Source organism: Polypterus senegalus, chromosome 3 (assembly GCF_016835505.1).
Source record: "Polypterus senegalus isolate Bchr_013 chromosome 3, ASM1683550v1, whole genome shotgun sequence".
NCBI classification, from domain to species: domain Eukaryota; kingdom Metazoa; phylum Chordata; class Cladistia; order Polypteriformes; family Polypteridae; genus Polypterus; species Polypterus senegalus.
The window spans coordinates 172384562-172404641 of record NC_053156.1 but is presented as its reverse complement, the minus strand read 5'-3'; the positions used below and the strand labels follow the sequence as shown (position 1 = coordinate 172404641).

The 20080-nt window shown below is 35.6% G+C and overlaps 1 protein-coding gene across 4 annotated transcripts in view; it reads right to left on the bottom strand.

The window, feature by feature from the left end:
- LOC120525687 (kelch-like protein 29) overlaps positions 1-20080 on the bottom strand; it is an 810846-nt gene that overhangs the window by 137831 nt on the left and 652935 nt on the right. For all 4 annotated transcript variants that reach the window (XM_039748201.1, XM_039748199.1, XM_039748200.1 and 1 more), the window contains 2 exons: positions 11757-11953; positions 1690-1949 (listed from right to left, as the gene is read on the bottom strand). In XM_039748201.1, coding sequence (XP_039604135.1) covers positions 1690-1949; positions 11757-11953 — 457 coding nt within the window. The remainder of the gene's footprint in view (positions 1-1689; positions 1950-11756; positions 11954-20080) is intronic.

Here is a 20080-nt window from a genome sequence, read left to right as displayed (position 1 = left end):
TTCGTTGTTGGGGGTCTGGACTGTCTTCTGTCTACCTGTGTGCTGAGGACTGATAGTGGATTCATGATCTTCCTGCAAGAAAAGGACCCCTCCTGAACCGTCCACCCATCTTCACCATTTTCAGGGACTAACAGTAGGAATGTCTTTTCATTCCCTTTCAACGTACAGATCTCTGGACTTATTATCTTCATCATTTCATTACATCCGGTGCTGTTTTCCATGGAATTTCTTGTGGGGGGTGGTTTGTGTTTGTGGTTTAATGTAATATCGCTGTAGGGGGTACAGGGGTGGTTTTGTTGTTTTCATTTAATTTCATTATATTCTTTAATTGTTGTTTGATTCCAGTATGCATTATTTTGTCTCTGTTTGTGAGTGTGTGCGGGTCGGGCCAAGGCTGAGAGCGTCCCTGGGATCTCCTCTATAAAAATAAACTAATCATCGTCTTCTTGACGGTGTGAATCTTAGAGGCACTGGATTGCTACAACACAATAACTGTTTGGAAACTGCCTGAAAACAGATTTATGTTGTGATACATGTTTTTAGCAAAGCTCAGGTTTAGCCATGTCAGATAGCTACACCTTGCCATTTTGTGGATGCTTTTGAACAATTAAATGTGAAAGAGAAAAAGCTGGGGAATGAGTGCATTAGCATTTACAGCATCCATTATCAGTTAATGGTATCAGTGCTGTGTTAAAATAACTCATAATCATGATTGCATAAGGACTACTCACATATAAAACATAACATTTTCAAATCCATTAATTCTAATTCAGTACTGGGCACAAGATGGAAGACAGTCCTAGAAGGTCCAATTCACACCAATACACCTCTCAAACTCATTGTTGTGGATATGGGTGAAGAGCAGAGTATAAAGAGGGAAACCCACACAGACAGGAGAAAGAGGGAAACTCAACACAGACAAAATTCAAACCTGGGATGCCGAATTCACAAAGGGGCAATGTCAATCACTGAGCCACTATGTCATCCGTATGTAAAAATGAGATATGCACAAAGTAAAAAAATAAAAAAATAAAAAAAATGGTGAAAGTAACCGGAACAAACTCTAGAGTTATCAGTGAATTCTGCACAAAAATAAGCATCAGAACTAAATTAAGAAAAACAAAATTCCATATAAAAACATATCCCTTTTGACCCCTTTCAGAAATCATAAGCTAAATGAAGCTTTTAAAATGCAAATCCTTGTGGGTTTCCTTTAAAAGTCAGATCAAACATCCTGAATTCCTTATTTAAAATGTGCTGGCAAGTTATTATCATAATTATAGTTGCATTCCCCATACATTTCATTTTCCTGCCAAAATCTTTATCTGAAACAGTAAAACCAAAGATTTTGCTTTTGATGCAATTCAGACTGAGAACCTGGCTACCATGTTAATCTGATCTGTGACCATATTAACACTTGAGCAAACTCAACTTCTTTGGTTCCAAGCAACCTTCTTTGCACAAGCATCCCCACTCAATTTTCAGCATCCTGCTGAATTGTTACTATAATAATTATACTGTATACTCAGTATATCCTCCACTTCACCTACAGTTTAAAGAAAAAAAAATCTGTTTCTTAAGTGCTTTCTAAATCAACTTGGGATGGTGTTCATTTTATAAAGTACACTATACAAAAAAGACAGATTGACTTTTTAAAAGCCAGCAAGATTGATGCCTTTTCTGACTTACCTGAACTCTGTTCACTGGATCCCTCTTTATCCATTTGATCACAGTTTCATATACAAGCTCCTCTGCTTTGGTGTTCAGACTGTCATTAGACATATAGCTGATGAAATCGTCTTTGGAAATATTCAGAATTTCCTCCTGCCCTGCCACTTCAGGAAAATTCTGGAGAGCAAATGCTTTGGCCATATTGTGAAGTTCAGTGCACTGCATTGCTTCAGCCATGGCCAACACTCCGAGACAATTACTGGCTGTCAGCTGTTTCTCTGAAAAGAAGGAAAAGAAAGTTCAGTGAAAAAAATTGCAAAGTTTGGTAATATTGGAATAGCTCTGAATTGCAATTTCCTAGAGAAAGCAAATTCAGGCATTTTGTAGTTATTTACAGAAAATAAAACCAGTTACTCCCTGATGAACTGCTTAGTTTTGGACAGTCCTCCATGTTAAGTCAGTACTTGTGTCATATGCAAAATAAACAAGGAGACAAGCTGGTAAAATGCATTTTGACATCCATGGTAGTGCGTTGGTTTAAGTAAAAAAACAGTGCACTCAGGCTCTGGCTCCTGCAGTAGTTTGGTCGAGCGGGCCTGGGGTATTAATGAGGTAACTGGTGGAGCCCACATTCATGTGCAGATGCATGTGGTTCAGCCAATTTCCTCATTAGCGCTCCAGGGTTCATAATTAAGGGACCTGGGCCCCTTGAAGTAAAAAGGGCCTGAGTAGGAAGACAAAAAGTTACGAGAGAAAGACCGAAGAGAGTTCAGGGCTTAAAGAAAAAAAAAAAAAAAGAAAAGAAGAAACACGATCATGGCAGATCTAGTGCAGCAGCATCTCAAACCTTGAGATCATGTATAGATGTTCACCTGTAGATTAATTTAATTAAGGTAAAGCCATGATATAAAGAAACTATAAAAACTGTGAATATGTCACCAGGTGAGAAGTCTTTATTACAACTAGGCTGAAGGTTGAAATTTTTAACTGTTTCAGAAGCTTTTTGATGTACACTACCATTGATGACTTTTAGCCAACAAATTATTCAGCAGAATTGTGTCAAAAATGCTACTGGGGCTCTATCATACATATAGCAATACAACTTTATATTGCTTTACTGTGACTGCTCTCTTATCTTTAGCCAAGTCATAGGTTTTCTTCTTTTTTACAATTCTTTTGTGCATTGGATGGGGGTTGTTGTTGTTGTTTATATTTTATGAAATCCTGGTGGGGGGACTAAATTTCCATCATGGGACGATAAAGTTTATTCATCCATAGGTTCTATCTATGCCACAACATATTTGAGAAACCAAACTATTTTGGAACATAAAATCAGTAAGTTACCTAAGCTAAACTGAAGCACATTCAAGGTTTCTGGACTGAAGTGACACAAAATTCTAAGACTGTGGGATATTTCAAGTTGCTTTTTTAATTGTATATACAGTACATAAAATCATCCATCAATAAAAGTAAGCTACCAATAATAAATAACTGCCTCCTTGCTGCATAATGTTACCCTTGAAACAAAATGGACCATATCTCTACTTCAGCTTTATTTTTATTGTAATCATTCCATACAGATATATCAATTTTTACAAAAAATAGGATTGAAAACAAAACAACCAACCCCACCCCTGAGAAAGACAGCATGGCCAACAAAGTAAAACTTAAAGCTGGTCAAAATACATAAATTACGAAGAGAATTATTTCCTCAGTGCTTTAAGAGCTTATTCTAAAATATTATTGATTAGATCCTGCCAGGTTTTGAAAAAGTTCTGCATAGATCCTCTAACTGAGAATTAAATTTTTTCCAATTTCAAATAATATAAAACATCTGTTACCCACTGACTTAAAACAGGATGGATTCTTCCAGTTTAGCAAAATAAGTCTGCGTGCCAATAGTGTAGTAAAGGCAATCACAGTTTGTCCTTCTCCACTTTAAGCCCATCTGGAAGAATACCAAACACATCTGTTCTGTGACACCAAGGCTGTCTGACAGGCACTTAAAAATTTTTGTCCAGAATGGTGTTAATTTGGTGCAGGTCCAAAACATGTGACCCAGTGAGGCTGGGACTTGATTGCAGCGTTCGCAGGTTGGATCTTGCCCTGGAAACATTTTGGATAGTTTTAAGCGAGGCAGATGTGCTCGATATATAATTTTGAGTTGTATAATTATATGCTTTGTGCATATGGAGCTTGAGTGAATTTTCTGCATTGGTACCTTCCACTCCTTTTCTGATATGTTGAGTGACAGATCTTTTTCCCATTGTCCTCTTGGATCTTTGAAAGGGAGGGACTGTAAAATAATTTTATATATTGTAGAAAATGCTGTCTGAGTCCTCCAAACTGATCAATATTTTTTCCAGCATAGAGGAAGGTGAGAGAGAAGGGAAATCGGGCAGGTTCTGTTTGACAAAGTTTCTAATTTGAAGATAGTGAAAGAAATGCGTTGCTGGAAAGTTAAATTTGAATGCTTTTAATATTAATTCCCAAACCGTTTAATAAGATGACTTGTTCCAGCTCTGTTAGGTAATACAGTATACCAATCCATGATCTTCACATTTGTATAAAATTTTGTGTTGTTACATCCTCAAGAACTTGTGCTGCACTTACTGTATATTCTTTAATTGCTAATTAGAACAAAAAAAGGGAGGAAATGACGACAAAAATGAACTGAAATGTTCTTTTCATTGAACAAAATTCATAGTCTATAGCAGCCTGTAAAAACATTTGCCATTAATAAACTGCTCTATAAAAATTTTGAAAAACCAAATCGACAATATTCCTAAATGGAAACAGACATATGTGACCATACCTCTGAAAGTTCCATAAGCCCACTTGTAAAGTCTCCAGTGATGACAAAAGACAACTACAGATATATTACATCATTGCATACCATTCTCTGTAATCTGTACTTTTAGCTGTGTCACATTGTTTTAGGTAATTTCCAACATAGTAAGTGGTCACCGTGAAACAAATAAAACCATTAAACAGAAATTACGCACTGCTTCATTTTGGATGTATGAGACACATAAAGCAAACCACAGACTGAGATTCATTTTCTGTCAGGCTTAGGCTAATTCTTTTATTAACTGTATGTCAGTACTAATGTTAAATTCACTGACAATCCATACACCTCATTAATTCATTGGGGCCAACTAAAACTTAAGTGTACATTTATTCTAATTAGTAATAAACACAATTTGGATTTGGAAGTAGTCCTCTCATTTCTACAAACAATTTTTTGAAATATGTTTATGTTATGGAACTAAAATATTCAAAATTGCAGCAGGAAACTAAAGTACTCTAGAATGTAGCAGTGGAGATTTTATTTTATTTAAATGACACAATTATACTGTTGTTGTTGTTTTAAAAAAAATCACAATCATTCAAACAGTTCTTCTCTGACATTTAAAAGATAAAGCACTATATCCCAAGCTACACCAATATAGTTGCTTTAAATTCTAAAAAAATTATATTAATCATGTCTTCCTGAAAGTAAACTGCTAGAACAACTGTCTCTTTATAATTTTTCAGAAATAGGTATAATGTATACAATGAAAATGTGTTTCACTTTACAAAGAAGGAGTTTATCACAGCCTTGGGGATTTTATTCATTCCTGAACTATAAAAGGCAATCCATATCTGGATTTTTATCAAACAGTAAGGACAGGAATGAAGTTCATCCCAGTTTATCAGCAGGAAACTACTAAAAAGAATGAGAAATTAAGAAGGGATCCCTGAGTGAAAGAAAGAGAGTCAGGGTGTAAAAGGGAGTGTTTTGCTAAGATGACAAGCTACCCTACATATATTTAAGAACACTGGCACTAAATTAGGAAATACTAGAATGTCCTCAGGTGTTCAGTTTAATCAATTATATTCTTTTTGAGTTTGCTTTGATCCAGGAGTTTTCAAACATAATTTTTAGTCTGATATTTAATCTAGCATTACTAATGAGCATTTTAGTGGGTCTGATGTAGCTACATCCTTTCAGCATTCAGTGTTGTTGTCTTGGGTGTATGCACTGCTTGTTAGTTTTCTTTATTAGGATGCAATTAGGGGAGCAAGCTACAAAGAAAAAAGATACATATACATAGCTAATAAATACATATATATTTCTAAATGTGTTAGAATTTAAAAATAACAACGATGCACTTCAGTGTTGTTGTCTTGGGTGTATGCACTGCTTGTTTGTTAGTTTTCTTTATTAGGATGCAATTAGGGGAGCAAGCTACAAAGAAAAAAGATACATATACATATCTAATAAATACATATATATTTCTAAATGTGTTAGAATTTAAAAATAACAACGATGCACTTTTCCAAATGCAGAATAAAAGTTGACAAATGAGATGAATTAGATGTAAAATGGCTCTGTGACTGTCAATCTGATTAGTAGAAAACCCCAGCATTAATCTGTATGTGCTAGGTAGGGTCCTGAGCTCCCTCTACCTTCTAAAATGTAAAAACATTGCAAAGCAAACAAATATTAAGCATAAGAGCTTAATGTGGATCATTATGGAAAAGAAGAAGATTTAGAATTACAGGTGCAAAATGCTACTTAGAGACATTTCATTTTTTAAATTACAGACCTGAAAAGGGACCTTCTCTGATGCAATTTTAAGTTTCTCTTTACTGAGAAAGCTGCTATAACAACTGAGAACAGTCTCCCTGAATTAAAGCCTCTTGGAGATGTTCTGGATATATCTTAAGTGTTCTGTCTAGACAAGGACAGAGAGCTTTCAAGCCATGACAATGTGGTTGTTATTGATTAGAAAATGACTTGCCTGCATATAACGTCTCAGGGCCACTATATAAGCATTAAAAATAAATTATACTGAGTCTAGATATTACAAAATGTATCAGTAGCAGAAACCCAACTACAATATCTATATCTTTTTCAAATAGATTTGAAACAAAAAAGAAAAACATCAAAATCTATAGGACCATATTGTTATTTTACAAATAAACAAATTGATTCTCAGCAGGATTTTATTTTCTTTATGTACTGTTAAATATATAAAGAGTAAAGATATGTAAGCTTTAAAAAAAGAAGTCTAAAACCAAATGTGTAATGGGGGAATAAATGTGAACAATTAAAAATGGCATGCACATGAAAAATGTACATTTTTTTCCTTGCTGTCACACTTGTATATAACTAGTAAAAATGCTAATACCCTTTTTATTGATCCATTTCCTACATTAGCATAATCCTTCTCAGGGTCACATACAGCTTAAATAAATGCTGGTGGCACAGGGTACCAAATAGGAGTTAATGCAGAACTGAGAATCCATTTATCACAGGACACATTTGTGTGCACACCCACACTCGTTCACATACTAGAGTCCCCATACTCAAATGAACTAGCATGTTTTCGGAATGAAGACCAAATATCAAGAGTAAAACCCCAAGCTCATGGGAAGAATATGTCAAATTTACACGGACAGTGGGCAAGCCCTGATGTATTATCCAACACTCTCAGACCTAAGGCCAGGTTTATACTTCACGCGACGCAACACATTCTCCAGCAGACGCTACTACTACGCAAGAGTTGTACTGTTCATACTTGTGCGTGTACTTTACGTAAATCTAGAAGATTCCACCAGGTGGCAGTGCGAGATATCATTACGGTGAGAACAGGTCCGGCTTCACCGAGGACACCTTGACACAATATCTCTGAAAAGGATGTTCAGAGATCAGTCTAGGAATGTGCCCATTCCTGCAAGCATCATGCTTGAGACAGAAACAATTCCTGGAAGGGGCATCAGGTAATTGCAAGGTTAACACAAGCAAGCACACACACACACAAACACTATAGTCATGTTAGTGTCACCAAATCCCCAAACCTTCATGTCTCTGAAAGGAAACTAGAGCACACTGTGGAAACCCACCAGAAAAACATGCAAACTCCAGGCAGGGAACACAAGGGATGTGACTCCCTGCGAGGCAGACCATGTATTTATTATTTAAATGAAGTTAACAACTTATCTGTAAAATGTAACATACATGTAACATTCTTCGTTAGTTGTGGTAATTAGAACTCAAAGACACATGATATTCAATATGGTGTTCCACAAGGCTCTATCTTGGGTCCACTGCTCTTTTCAATCTACATGCTTCCGTTAAGTCAGATTACCTCGGGGCATAATGTGAGTTACCATAGCTATGCTGATGACACGCAGCTGTATTTATCAATAGCACCTGATGACCCAGACTCTGTTGTTTCACTAACACAATGTCTTACTTGTGTTTCTAAATGGATGAATAGTAATTTTCTCAATCTAAATAAAGAGAAATCAGAAATTTTAGTGATTGGCAATAATGTTTATAATGAGGTTATCAGAAATAAACTTGATGCATTAGGATTAAAAGTCAAGACGGAGGTAAAGTACTTAGGGGTAACCGTTGACTGTAACCTGAATTTTAAATCGCATATTAATTAGATCACTAGGACAGCATTTTTTCACTTAAGAAACATAGCAAAAGTTAGACCTCTTAAATCATTGAAAGATGCTGAGAAATTAGTTCATGTTTTTGTTTTCAGTTGACTAAATTACTGTAACACACTCCTCTCAGGACTACCCAAAAAAGACAAAAATCGTTTGCAACTAGTGCAGAATGCAGCCGCTAGAATCCTAACTAGGAAAAGAAAATCCGAACACATTTCTCCAGTTTTGATATCACTACACTGGTTACCTGTGTCATTAAGAATTGACTTTAAAATACTGCTTATGGTTTACAAAGCCTTAAATAATCTCGCTCCATCTTATATATCGGAATTTCTGACACCTTATATTCCAAATTGTAACCTTAAAGCCTCAAATCAGTGTCTGCTTAGAATTCCAAGAGCTAAACTTAAAAGAAGTGGTGAGACAGCCTTCTGCTGTTATGCACCTAAAATCTGGAATAGCATACCAATAGGATTTCGCCAGGCTAATACAGTGGAGCACTTAAAAAACTGCTAAAAACTCATTACTTTAACATGGCCTTCCCATAGCTTCATTTTAATTTAATGATACTCTGTATATCCAATTAATTATCATAACTATTCATGGTGGCTCTAAAATCCGTACTAACTCCTACTCTCTCTTCTGTTTCTTTCCTGGTTTTCTGTGGTGGCGACCTGCACCACCACCACCTAATCAAAGCATCACGGTGTTCCTACATTGATGTATTAAAAGCCAGAAGTCTACATGACCATCATCATCAAGTCCTTCCATGAGAACCCTAAATACAATGAGGACTGTTTCATTTATGTTAGGTAGAATGTCCAGAGGGGGCTGGGTGGTCTCATGGTCTGCAACCTCTGCAGATTTTATTTTCTTCTCTCTTGCCGTCTGGAGTTTTTTTTTTTGTTTTTTCTGTCCTCCCTGGCCATCGGACCTTACTCTTATTCTATGATAATTAGTGTTGCCTTATTACTAAAATATGACAAAGTTTCAGTTTTAGCAATGTGTTTACACAGATTACTGTAGAAACGGAACACACATGAAATGCATGTGTTCCAAATAACGATCTATTATTTCCACTCTTAAAACTCCACTTCACTCCCAGATAATCAAACAAGGCATGAGCTGGGAAAACTTAGTGAACGTTCTGCGACGGTGGGGGGTGAAGTAGCCGACTGCTTGCTGCTCCTGTTAAATCGGCAGATTTAGAAGACAAAGGACGCTGGCGGAGAAGTGAAAACTGTTTTAAGGTGGGCCGGATCTACGAGTTTTTTCGTAGACTCTGGCAATTCTAGTGTTAAGCCACATTTGACCATTCAAAGTGAAGTTATTTTAGTAGGTCACATTGCATAGCCTATTTACTGATGCTTTAGCAAGTACAATTAAAAGCAAAAGAAGCCTTCATTAAGGTCTTATTACAAAAGAGTGTATGACTAACAGATGGATTTTTACAGTACCTAAATTAAAGCGTTAACCAATTGTTATATGCATCAAGCAGAATTTTTCTGTATCACAATGTATCTGTGCTAGCCATGCCACATTTTGGCCAACCCTCATCATTTGCACATTCTACTTATTTTACTTTTTCTCTGCTTAAACTTTTTTTTGTAAAGCAAAGGCTAAACTGGTTTTACAAAATGTTTGAAAATGGAGACATCAAAACTAGCAACACCAAACCCAAACACACCTCCTGTTTAGAAACACTGTGATTTCCATGTTAATTAGGTCTATAGTGGGCAGAGATACATCACGGATCTACTGTAGCCTGAACTGAAAACCAAGTTACATATTACATCATATGCATCATTATACCCCTAATATATACAGTACACATGGTCACGCATGTGTGAGTAGGAGGACGATGAATGGACTAAGCAAAGGTAATTCTATACCAGGCCAGGGGGTGGCAGGGTGCACTAAACCTTCTCCTGTTATCTTTGCATAATAGCCGAGGGAAAACCTGTCTGAAACCTTGATGATGTCACTTCTGGTTCCGGCGACCAGGCTGACGTCACTACCAGTTCCGGAGCCTACGATGACGCCAGAAGGTGGTCACTTCCGGTTCCCCTACGTCACCTCTGGTTTTATCAGTTAAAACCGCCATCTTTACAAACCTCAAACAGTTCACGTCTGGACTCCAACAGAGACACTTCTGTCTAAAACCAAACCCATTGCAGGCAGGGATAATATACAGGTGGCTGCCCCAAACCTTTTTAAGTGCATCGAGTCTGATCTTTTCACAACACACATGGTGTCAGACAGGCATTTTACCTTCAGGTAAGTGCCATGTTCACAGAATTGTAGCACAGAAATTCAATTAAAATTATTAGAAAGAAAATAAAGTTTGTGTTTTCAAATGTCTCCTTATTTCACAATGACTAATCCTATTTGATGTTTGCAGTTCTTTCAGCAAAAAAAAAAAAAAAAGTTATATTAGCTCTCTATTTTTTCACTGTAATGGTTATAATATTAAATGCCAACTGACTTTGTCCTATTTTGGCAATGTTTTAAGGAGTAGGAATAACTGAACTGCTGACTATAAAAAATTAACTTACAAAGAAGTATCTGATCTTATGTAAGAAAAATATTATATAAATATTTCTACAGCAATAATGTGTCTTCAGATGTTGCTTCTTTATAACCAGTGAAGGACTGTTCCTTTCCTATTTAATATTCATATAGCTTTTGGCACAGTATAGTATGTAGAGCACAGAGGTAAATTCACTTAAATGCAAATTACATTGTTTGCTGGATTAAATGATTTCAGTATTGGCAGACAATCATGTGCATACAGGCTGAGGCACAGTAGGAATATTTGTTGTAATATGTACAAGTATCTGTCTGAATGTACAGGTTTCACATACAGTATCTTTGCCTTTTGGGTGCTATTTTTTACAGCAAATGGGCTAGGACTGTTTCAGACCATTAAGATGTGAGGATTTGAATATGACTGGAAATGATTAATTATAGAACATCTTTCATTCCCTTAAGCAAATAACAGCTGTGGTTGTTTGAATTGCAGACAGCTGAGATTTTTAATGTACAGAGCCTATGGAAAGTTTACACACTCTTTCAGGATTTTGTTGCCTAACAGACAAAAAATTAAGATACATTAAACCAGATTTATTAACCCATACTTATTACATTCTGATGGAAAAAAATAAATGAACAAAAATTAGAAACAAATGAAAAAGTAGAAAAATATGTTGGAAAGTGTACACCCTCTACCCTTCATAGAAGAGTATTTGCAGGTTAGCTCTGGCATAACAAATTGCCATCCCAGGCATACAGTGAGCTAACTGGCCTCCACTTGTATTTGACTGTGCTGACTCTGATTAATTCAAAAATCAAATCAGCTGCTCGTGAACATCTGCTCTGATGTGTAGTGTGTCTCAAATAAGCAGTCAACTAAAAGCACCAAGCTGCTTTCAACACAGCTCAAGCAGAGGTTCTAGAAAGGCAACAAGTCTTAAATGACTTTAAATACAACATCACTTTAGAAACAGTCAAAACATTTACTATGAACTGGAAAGTGTATAGAATCAGAATAATAAATCAAGTTGTCTCTTCCATATAGATATACATACAAATGAAAAAATATACACCTGATGAAAAAAGATTTTTTTCTCACTTACCTAAGAAAGAGACACAGACTTTGCAGAAGGTGTTGAACTGAAACTTGTTGGCAGCCTCCAGCAGAGTTTTGGCATTAGCAGAGTCAATGATCAGGGAGCCTGTATAGACAAACTCCAGCAAGAGCTCCAGGACCTCGGCGCTGATGTTTTCCATGGACAGCTCCAGCTTCTCACCATTTCTGCTCTCACTAGAGGACCTATCAACAGTAGACAAAACCTTAAGTGGGTAAATTGTTCAGTTACTATTTTCAATTTTATATATGAAATTGTTCAAATAAAATATTTCAGATAAAAGGAAGAAAATCTAAGGGGACATTCCATTTTGCCTTCACAATGGGAGATTCAGAGGTCTCTTCTTTTCTTTTTATTTTTTCTCTCACATTTTTTTTATTTTAACTTGCTCTGATCAGATCTGGAAAAGAAGGTCTTTTGAAAGACAGCATATAAAACATCAGCTTACTGGCATGCAAATAAATGAAAAAAATAAATAAAAAACTAATAGAAGCAAACTTTTGCAAATGATAATGAATGAGCTAGCATTAATGGACAGAAAAATGAGAGATTAGCTTCAGAAAGAGGGAATGCAATACCATTTGAGGCTATTAGATTTGGTCAGCAGAAATCTGCTATGCCAAGGGGGAAAAATCAAGCATTATCTTTTGAAAATTGCTCTAAAATATTGCCGCATTACAGCTGATTACATTTTCATTTTGCAGATCAACTCGGCCCATTGGGAGCTTTTCTTACTGTATAATCTTTATACAAGCATAACATTTGCAGTTTAAAGCATTTTGCTCTTAAGACATTACATGTAAGAAGCAGGTTTTTGGCACAAAGATCATTTTGTGAAACTACAGTTTACTAAAATGCAGTCAATTTACTTAATAATTAGCCTGTTTTCATTTAAGAGTAATAGAGGGACATGTGTAGGCGTTAAGAGTAATGCTCTAGGTTATGGTTAGGTTATTCATGTCATATCTTCCAAACTAACTGCACTCGAGATATTTCACATTTAAGGGTACATAATATTTTGCTGTTGATTGTTTTACTGTGTAGTTGAGACTAACTTCATATTATTTGTGCTATGTTAAAATCTTCATAAACTATTTCATGCAAATACAGTTAGATATTGTACTCACTGGTGATCCTGCAATTATGATTTTTTTACTACAGTCATTAAACTAAAAACATTTTGCTTACTATAATATTATTTCATGATTCTACAGTTTTCACAAATTTGTAAAATCGCAGTTGGTCAGCTACAAACTGCAACTCCTTAGATTTGTTAGATTTGTACATACATATATATATATATATATATATATAAATATATATACACATACATACTATATATATATATATATATATATATATATATATATGTATGTATATATATATATATATATATACTATAAATAAATATATATATATATTTACTATAAATAAATATATATATTTATTTATTTATTTATAGTAAATATATATATATATTTATTTATAGTAAATATATATATATATATATATATATATATATATATATATATATACAGTACATACATATATATGCATCCTGGTGCATCCTGTTTCCCCTGATCATCCTTGAGAGGTTTCTGTAGCTTAATTGGAGTCCACCTGTGGTAAATTCAGTTGATTGGACATGATTTGGAAAGGCACACACCTGTCTATATAAGTTGACAGTTCATGTCAGAGCACAAACCAAGCATGAAGTCAAAGGAATTGTCTGTAGACCTCTGAGACAGGATTGTCTTGTGGCACAAATCTGGGGAAGGTTACAGAAGAATTTCTGCTGCTTTGAAGGTCCTAAAGTGGCCACGATCATCCGTAAATGGAAGAAGTTCGAAACCACCATGACTCTTCCTAGAGCTGACTGGCCATCTAAACTGAGAGATTGGGGAAGAAGGGGCTTAATCAGGGAGGTGACCAAGAAACCGATAGTCACTCTGTCAGAGCTCCAGAGGTCCTCTGTGGAGAGAGGAGAACCTTCCAGAAGGACAACCATCTCGGCAGCAATCCACCAATCAGGCCTGTATGGTACAGTGGCCAGACAGAAGCCACTCCTTAGTAAAAGGCACATGGCAGCCCGCCTGGAGTTTGCCAAAAGGCAAGTAAATGACTCTCAGACCATGAGAAACAAAATTCTCTGGTCTGATGAGACAAAGATTGAACACTCTGGGGTGAATGCCAGACGTCACGTTTGGAAGAAACCAGGCACCGCTCATCACCAGGCCAATACCATCCCTACAGTGAAGCATGGTGGTGGCAGCATCATGCTGTGGGTTTGTTTTTCAGCAGCAGGAACTGGGAGACTAATCAGGCTAAAGGGAAAGATGACTGCAGCAATGTACAGAGACATCCTGGATGAAAACCTGCTGCAGAGCGCCCTTGACCTCAAACTGGGGTGATGGTTCATCTTTCAGCAGGACAACGACCCAAAGCACACAGCCAAGATATCAAAGGAGTGGCGTCAGGACAACTCTGTGAATGTCCTTGAGTGGCCCAGCCAGAGCCCAGACTTGAATCTGACTGAACATCTCTGGAGAGATCTTAAAATGGCTGTGCATCGACGCTACCCATCCAACCTGATGGAGCTTGAGAGGTGCTGCAAAGAGGAATGGGCGAAACTGACCAAGGATAGGTGTGCCAAGCTTATGGCATCATATCATAAAGACTTGAGGCTGTAATTGCTGCCAAAGGTGCATCGACAAAGTATTGAGCAAATAAATGTAATCCATTTTGGGATAAGGCTGTAACATAATAAAATGTGGAAAAAGTAATGCGCTGTGAATACTTTACGAATGCATTGTACACTATATATATATATATATATATATATATATATATATACATACATACATACAGTATACACATATTGTACCTCTGTGTGGGATGAAAAAAGCAGTGAAGCAGAGAAGTGAATTAATTTATTTACAATAAATATATTCTGTGAACTTGATCTATTATATAAACTGACCTGTAATTCAGACATACAAAAAGAAATTCCTCTAAGTATGTATTTGCCACAGGTTTTTCTCTAACCAATTTATTTATTAGTATAAAAAAAAGAAAGAAACTAAACTTCTTAATGGGAAATATAAAGGAATTAGATGACTTACTCCTCCTGTCATTCTACTGCCTCAAATATTTTTCTTTTATCTGAGAAAACTTTTATTCTTCAATTACTCTGTAACAATCCCAAACTTTTTCTTACCTATTCTTTAATTAATGAACATATACAAAAAATGTCTACAGGAATAAGTTACTTCTTATTTTATGTCATTTTTAATTGCTAACTGTTTTATATTAAAAGAAAAACTGAAAGGGTATGCATCTTAATAAGGGAGTAACTAAAATTAAGAATATAAAAATAAAAAAGCAGAGACTGGTATGACTAATATACTAAAGCTATGACTGTAGTAAGCACATTTATGAAGGTTACACAGAAATGAAATTTGCAATACTGTTAAGTTTTCAAACTTAACACTGAAAACTGAGGCAAGTCATCTAATCACATGACAAGTTCTAAAAACAGTAAAGATTTTCATTTACTTTACAGTAGCTGTAGCTACTGTGGCCTCTATGAACTGAGTATAAGGATCCTGTTAAAAAGTATTTTTGTGCTGCTTTGGGAAGGTTCTAAACGAGTATTGAAAGAACAAAACAAAAGTCTTGCCCTAACCTTTTCCCAGCCAAGTACTGTAATATATTCAAAGTTAATTCATAGTACAATTGAAAATACAGCTCCTAGTACATGTGTAATATTTGTAACCCAGATTTATGTAGTAAATAACTGTTAATGCACTAAGAAGTTGTTGAATTAATTTTGTATAAACTAAGGATGCTAAATCAGGGACTGAAAGCTTTGAAAGGCATGCTGTACTAGTCTGACTAAATAGCTTACTTAGCTAGTTCCAGATCTCTTAGAAACTTATTATACATGCAGAATTAGGAAATGTGAAACAGTTAATTCTTTGGAAAAGAACAACGGCATAATAATATATTATTGGGTCATATTTAAGCTTACAATTTTTTTTTCTTGGGGGAATTATACAGTATATACACTTTAATGGTATTGCATCGTAAACTGGATATAGACAGGGCTGACAGACAGCATGGTTATAGCAAAGAGGAGGGGAAATGAATCGATTCTGCCACAGGAAGCCAGCAGCCATCCTTTTGGAGTTCCATGACTGTGGCCTAGGCTGTGTCTTATATTGAGAACTCCCTGAATAAAACACTTTGTCTAGTTGAAAAAAAAAAAAATAGAAAAAGAAAAAGCAAAGAAAAACCACTGCATCATTACTCCCTGCATTGGAACCGAGACATTAGTGATAAAGAAACATGGTAGAGATGGAGGTAGGTTTCCCACAGGTAGCTGTAAAAGCAGAACAGTTAATCCTGTAAAGCAAAGTCAAGCATTATTGTTAACAACAATCATAAGGACAATAATAATAACCACAATCGTCATGAAAAGGCAAGCTGCTGTTTAGTAAGTCAGGAATAAATAATACGTGTGGTGGAAGACAAATCCATTTAGCATGCTTAATATTCAGGGCAATTACTAGAAACAAAATTTACTACAATAGTGACTCATTTTGCTTCAGGACTTATGCAATGGATTTTCTCCCCCCTCAGAGGGTTAGAAATTAGCTTTGCCTTTAGGAACAGATTTCAGGCTGGCTCATGCAAACAAGCTATCTTCTCACTCATAGTGATACCACCAATAAAACACCACAGATTAACTCCCAGCTTCTACTTCATGGTTGAAAACACTGTGCCACTGGGTAATAAAAGCAGCAGGAGATAATGTGTGTCAGGGGATGGAGCTGTGCTGTTTTCCTTGCACAGTGCAATTCATTTTACCGCATGTTTTTAAAGATATGTGGATTTCCTTTTGAGTTATCAAAAAAAGAAGTTTGTAATCACAATTAAACAGGCAAAATACAGATTGATTAAAAATATCGTAAGCCCGTATGTATGCCATATGTACTGTATCCCAAACTGCAATTTACAAAAGATCTGAAAATGAAAATGGACAATTTAAAATTTTATTCTGCCAAAAGTGAAAAAGATCAAACAACCTTTTCCTTTCCTTTATGCAAAGTCATTAATTTGTGTTACTGGGGTAATTGCAAATAAAACAAATAATTCCTCCATTTTCGAAAAATCTTCCAAAATTTGCTCCTGTTTTTTTTTTTTTTAGAAAAGATTTAGTTGGAACAGGGCTAGGTTTTGAAATGAGCCACACACATACAAATCAAGAAACTGTCAAATAAAGGCACTCAAGACGGAACACCTTGGTGAATAGACCTGCTAGGACTAAACAGAAAAAAGTGTACTTTAATGGATTGCACGAAATCTGCAAATCACAAACTTTTTATGTGTAGCAGTTCCTCATTATGTAGTTTCCATGTAAATAAAAAAAATTAAAAAAAAAGGAACGTACAGTTCTCGTACAAATTAGTGGAGCTGGAGCCCCTCCCCACCCCCCTTGCCATGTATGGTGTGGACAGCACAAACTCAGAACATTTGCCAGGGTATTGTTCTTTCAATTTTAAAACCAAATTTTTAGCATTTATCATGCCCTATAACATGCATCTTTTTTGGTGTATTTACATCCAGTGCTGTACTAACATTATATAGCTATTACTCTATACAATTAAATAACATTAATGTATGCAAAAAAAAAAAGTGGAATGCGACGGATGGACAATTGTACTTAACACAATGGGAATACAAAATTTTTCCCACAATATCAGAATTCCACAAAACACCAAGCCAATCTGTAGCTGTTTCATAAGACTGGTTTCAAGGTTAAGACATCATTAAGAGGGTAGAGATGGTAACAATGAAACTACACAGAAGTAAGACACCTGTTGTGGTGATGCAGGTTATGCCATGTGTGACATTACAGTCATCAAATTATATGATTGACTTGTAATATGTTTGGCCAATGCAAAGACTTGTTTTTTTTACTTTTCATGGTTTATCTGGACTTTTAAATCAGTACCTATTTCACCATGAATAGCCAGATTTTTCCTTTGGCCATCATTGCCTCTATGATTTCTACTTTGGATCTCCTATATAAAAAAATAAGCTTTTTTTTCTCTCTCTCACTTACTCTCTTCAAATCAGCTCTTCTGTGTTGGGGAAAAACCTATGGGACACCTTGACCAGGTGCACAAGCATTTTTCTCTGCTATTGAAAGTTTGATACTTTTGTGAGAAAGATTAATTGACTGTAAGGGCAGTTAAATAATTAGTCTTTGACTCCTTCCATACCCCTGGTGACAGACAGTAGGTATTGTGACAAAATGAGACTGTGATCACATTCTAAATAAATGTGAGTTCTCTGCAGAGTACCACAAGTTATTTCAACTGAACCCCTCCAAGGGAAAGGCTACTGATTATCCTTTCAGGGGGAAAGATGAAGACATTTAGCAAGCTGATGGGCAATAGCCAATTTCAGCTACAATTTTTCACAGTGTGTCAATATCATTTTCTAACAGTAGTCTTAGCACTATCCAGATGATATTATGGTGAGTGATAATGCTGGTATCAAAGCTTCGGAAAACAATTGCTATGGTTTATGGCCAGAAGCTTTATTTTTCAAATGTTGTTTAGTTGTGTTAGGTGGTACATGCCATTTATGTGGTGTTGTAAAATTTAAGAGCCGTTTGAGCAAATAGACATGCTAGGTAAACAGCCAAAGTCAAATGGTTAATATGTTGACCTGAAGAACCAAAGCCTACAGCTTCATTATCTAGTAGTCACTTAGACTCTTAGTAATTCAATTAAACTGCCTATCTCTAATACACCCATTTTATAATTTAAACAAAAAGCTAATCACTGAACATGTCCAACAGAAGATTTGATGACTACCACCAATTTCTGCACTGTACTGACTTTTCACTGCTACTTAGAACATTTTGACACAATTACATATGAAGCCTTGCTACACAACAAAGAGACTCACTTAGCAATGAGCAAATAAATTTGGAAAATATATTTAATGTACATGTACAACACTACTATAAGTAAGCAACAACAAGAATTCCAAGATACAAAATATTTTAACTAAAATTAGACTTATGTTTGTGACAGACATGCATTTATTTTCACTTTTTGTTCACTTTATGATGGAAGAGCAGTCAACAATTAAAGAGAATATTGATTCATTTAAAACCCATATAAAATACTGGCTGCACCATACCTAGACATCCTGACATTATATAGCTATTTGCACTCTAGTTTCAGAGAAACATCTGGGTCTCAAGAGGGTTAAACTCTCTGGCTCGAGCACTGTATAAAAATGATAACAGCCATCACTTTGACTACGCCATTAAAATTATAGCACCGCAACAGGCCTGTTTAAAATGTTACTTAATCAGACTTTTAATGTTATTAGCCCAATAAAAACACATTACTCCTGACTGACAGAAATACACGGATAATTGATGAAATAGACTTGGAATTTTAAGTGTTTTACCATAAATAAAGAAGAATATGATTCACCAGAACAATGTCTTAAGTGAGGGTATTATGAGCTGGAGAAATAAATGCATTTCCTATCATAATCAAAATTCCAAATCATAAGCAATTGACAGCCTAATACTCCCTAAAATGTACACAGCAGCTGAAGCCATTCCTCTTCATCATGAACTCTGAAAAGTTAGACCTGGAGGATGTGAGTACATGACTGATTATTCAGAGGCTGCAGTCTGTCCTGGATTATTAAATTAAATGAAAAGGGAAGAGGATAATACATAATACTGTAAGTGATTAGGTCTGATGCCTCAATCCTTCTGTGACTTGGGATTTATTCCCATCAGTCTCTGTCTGTATGGAGTTTGAAGGTTCTCCACATATCTGTATGGACTTCACTGGACATTCCAATTTCTCCTCTCTTCCAAAAAATATACATTTTAGGATAATTAGCAATAAGAAAACTAGCCTGGTATATGTGAGCTGAGGTTTGTGTATGCAAGCTCTGCAGTGGGCTTGTTTGACTGAGTAAAAAATAAAGAAAAGCATGCAAACACATTGAATCCCTAAACAAACTATCATCTGAAACCCAGTTGGAAACAAGTTACAATAAATAATTCCTTCCAAGTGTTCATTTTTATAATTTACAATGCACAGTATACGTGGTTAAAAGGACACAGATGGGATACAATTCTCACATTAATTATTTACATTGTGACATAGGATTAACATTTTCAAAAAAGAAATTTCAATGCTATCTGTAAAATGCTTTATGCACAAAAGGTGAAAGCAACTGGAAAATCAAGAGTTAAATAAAGGAAA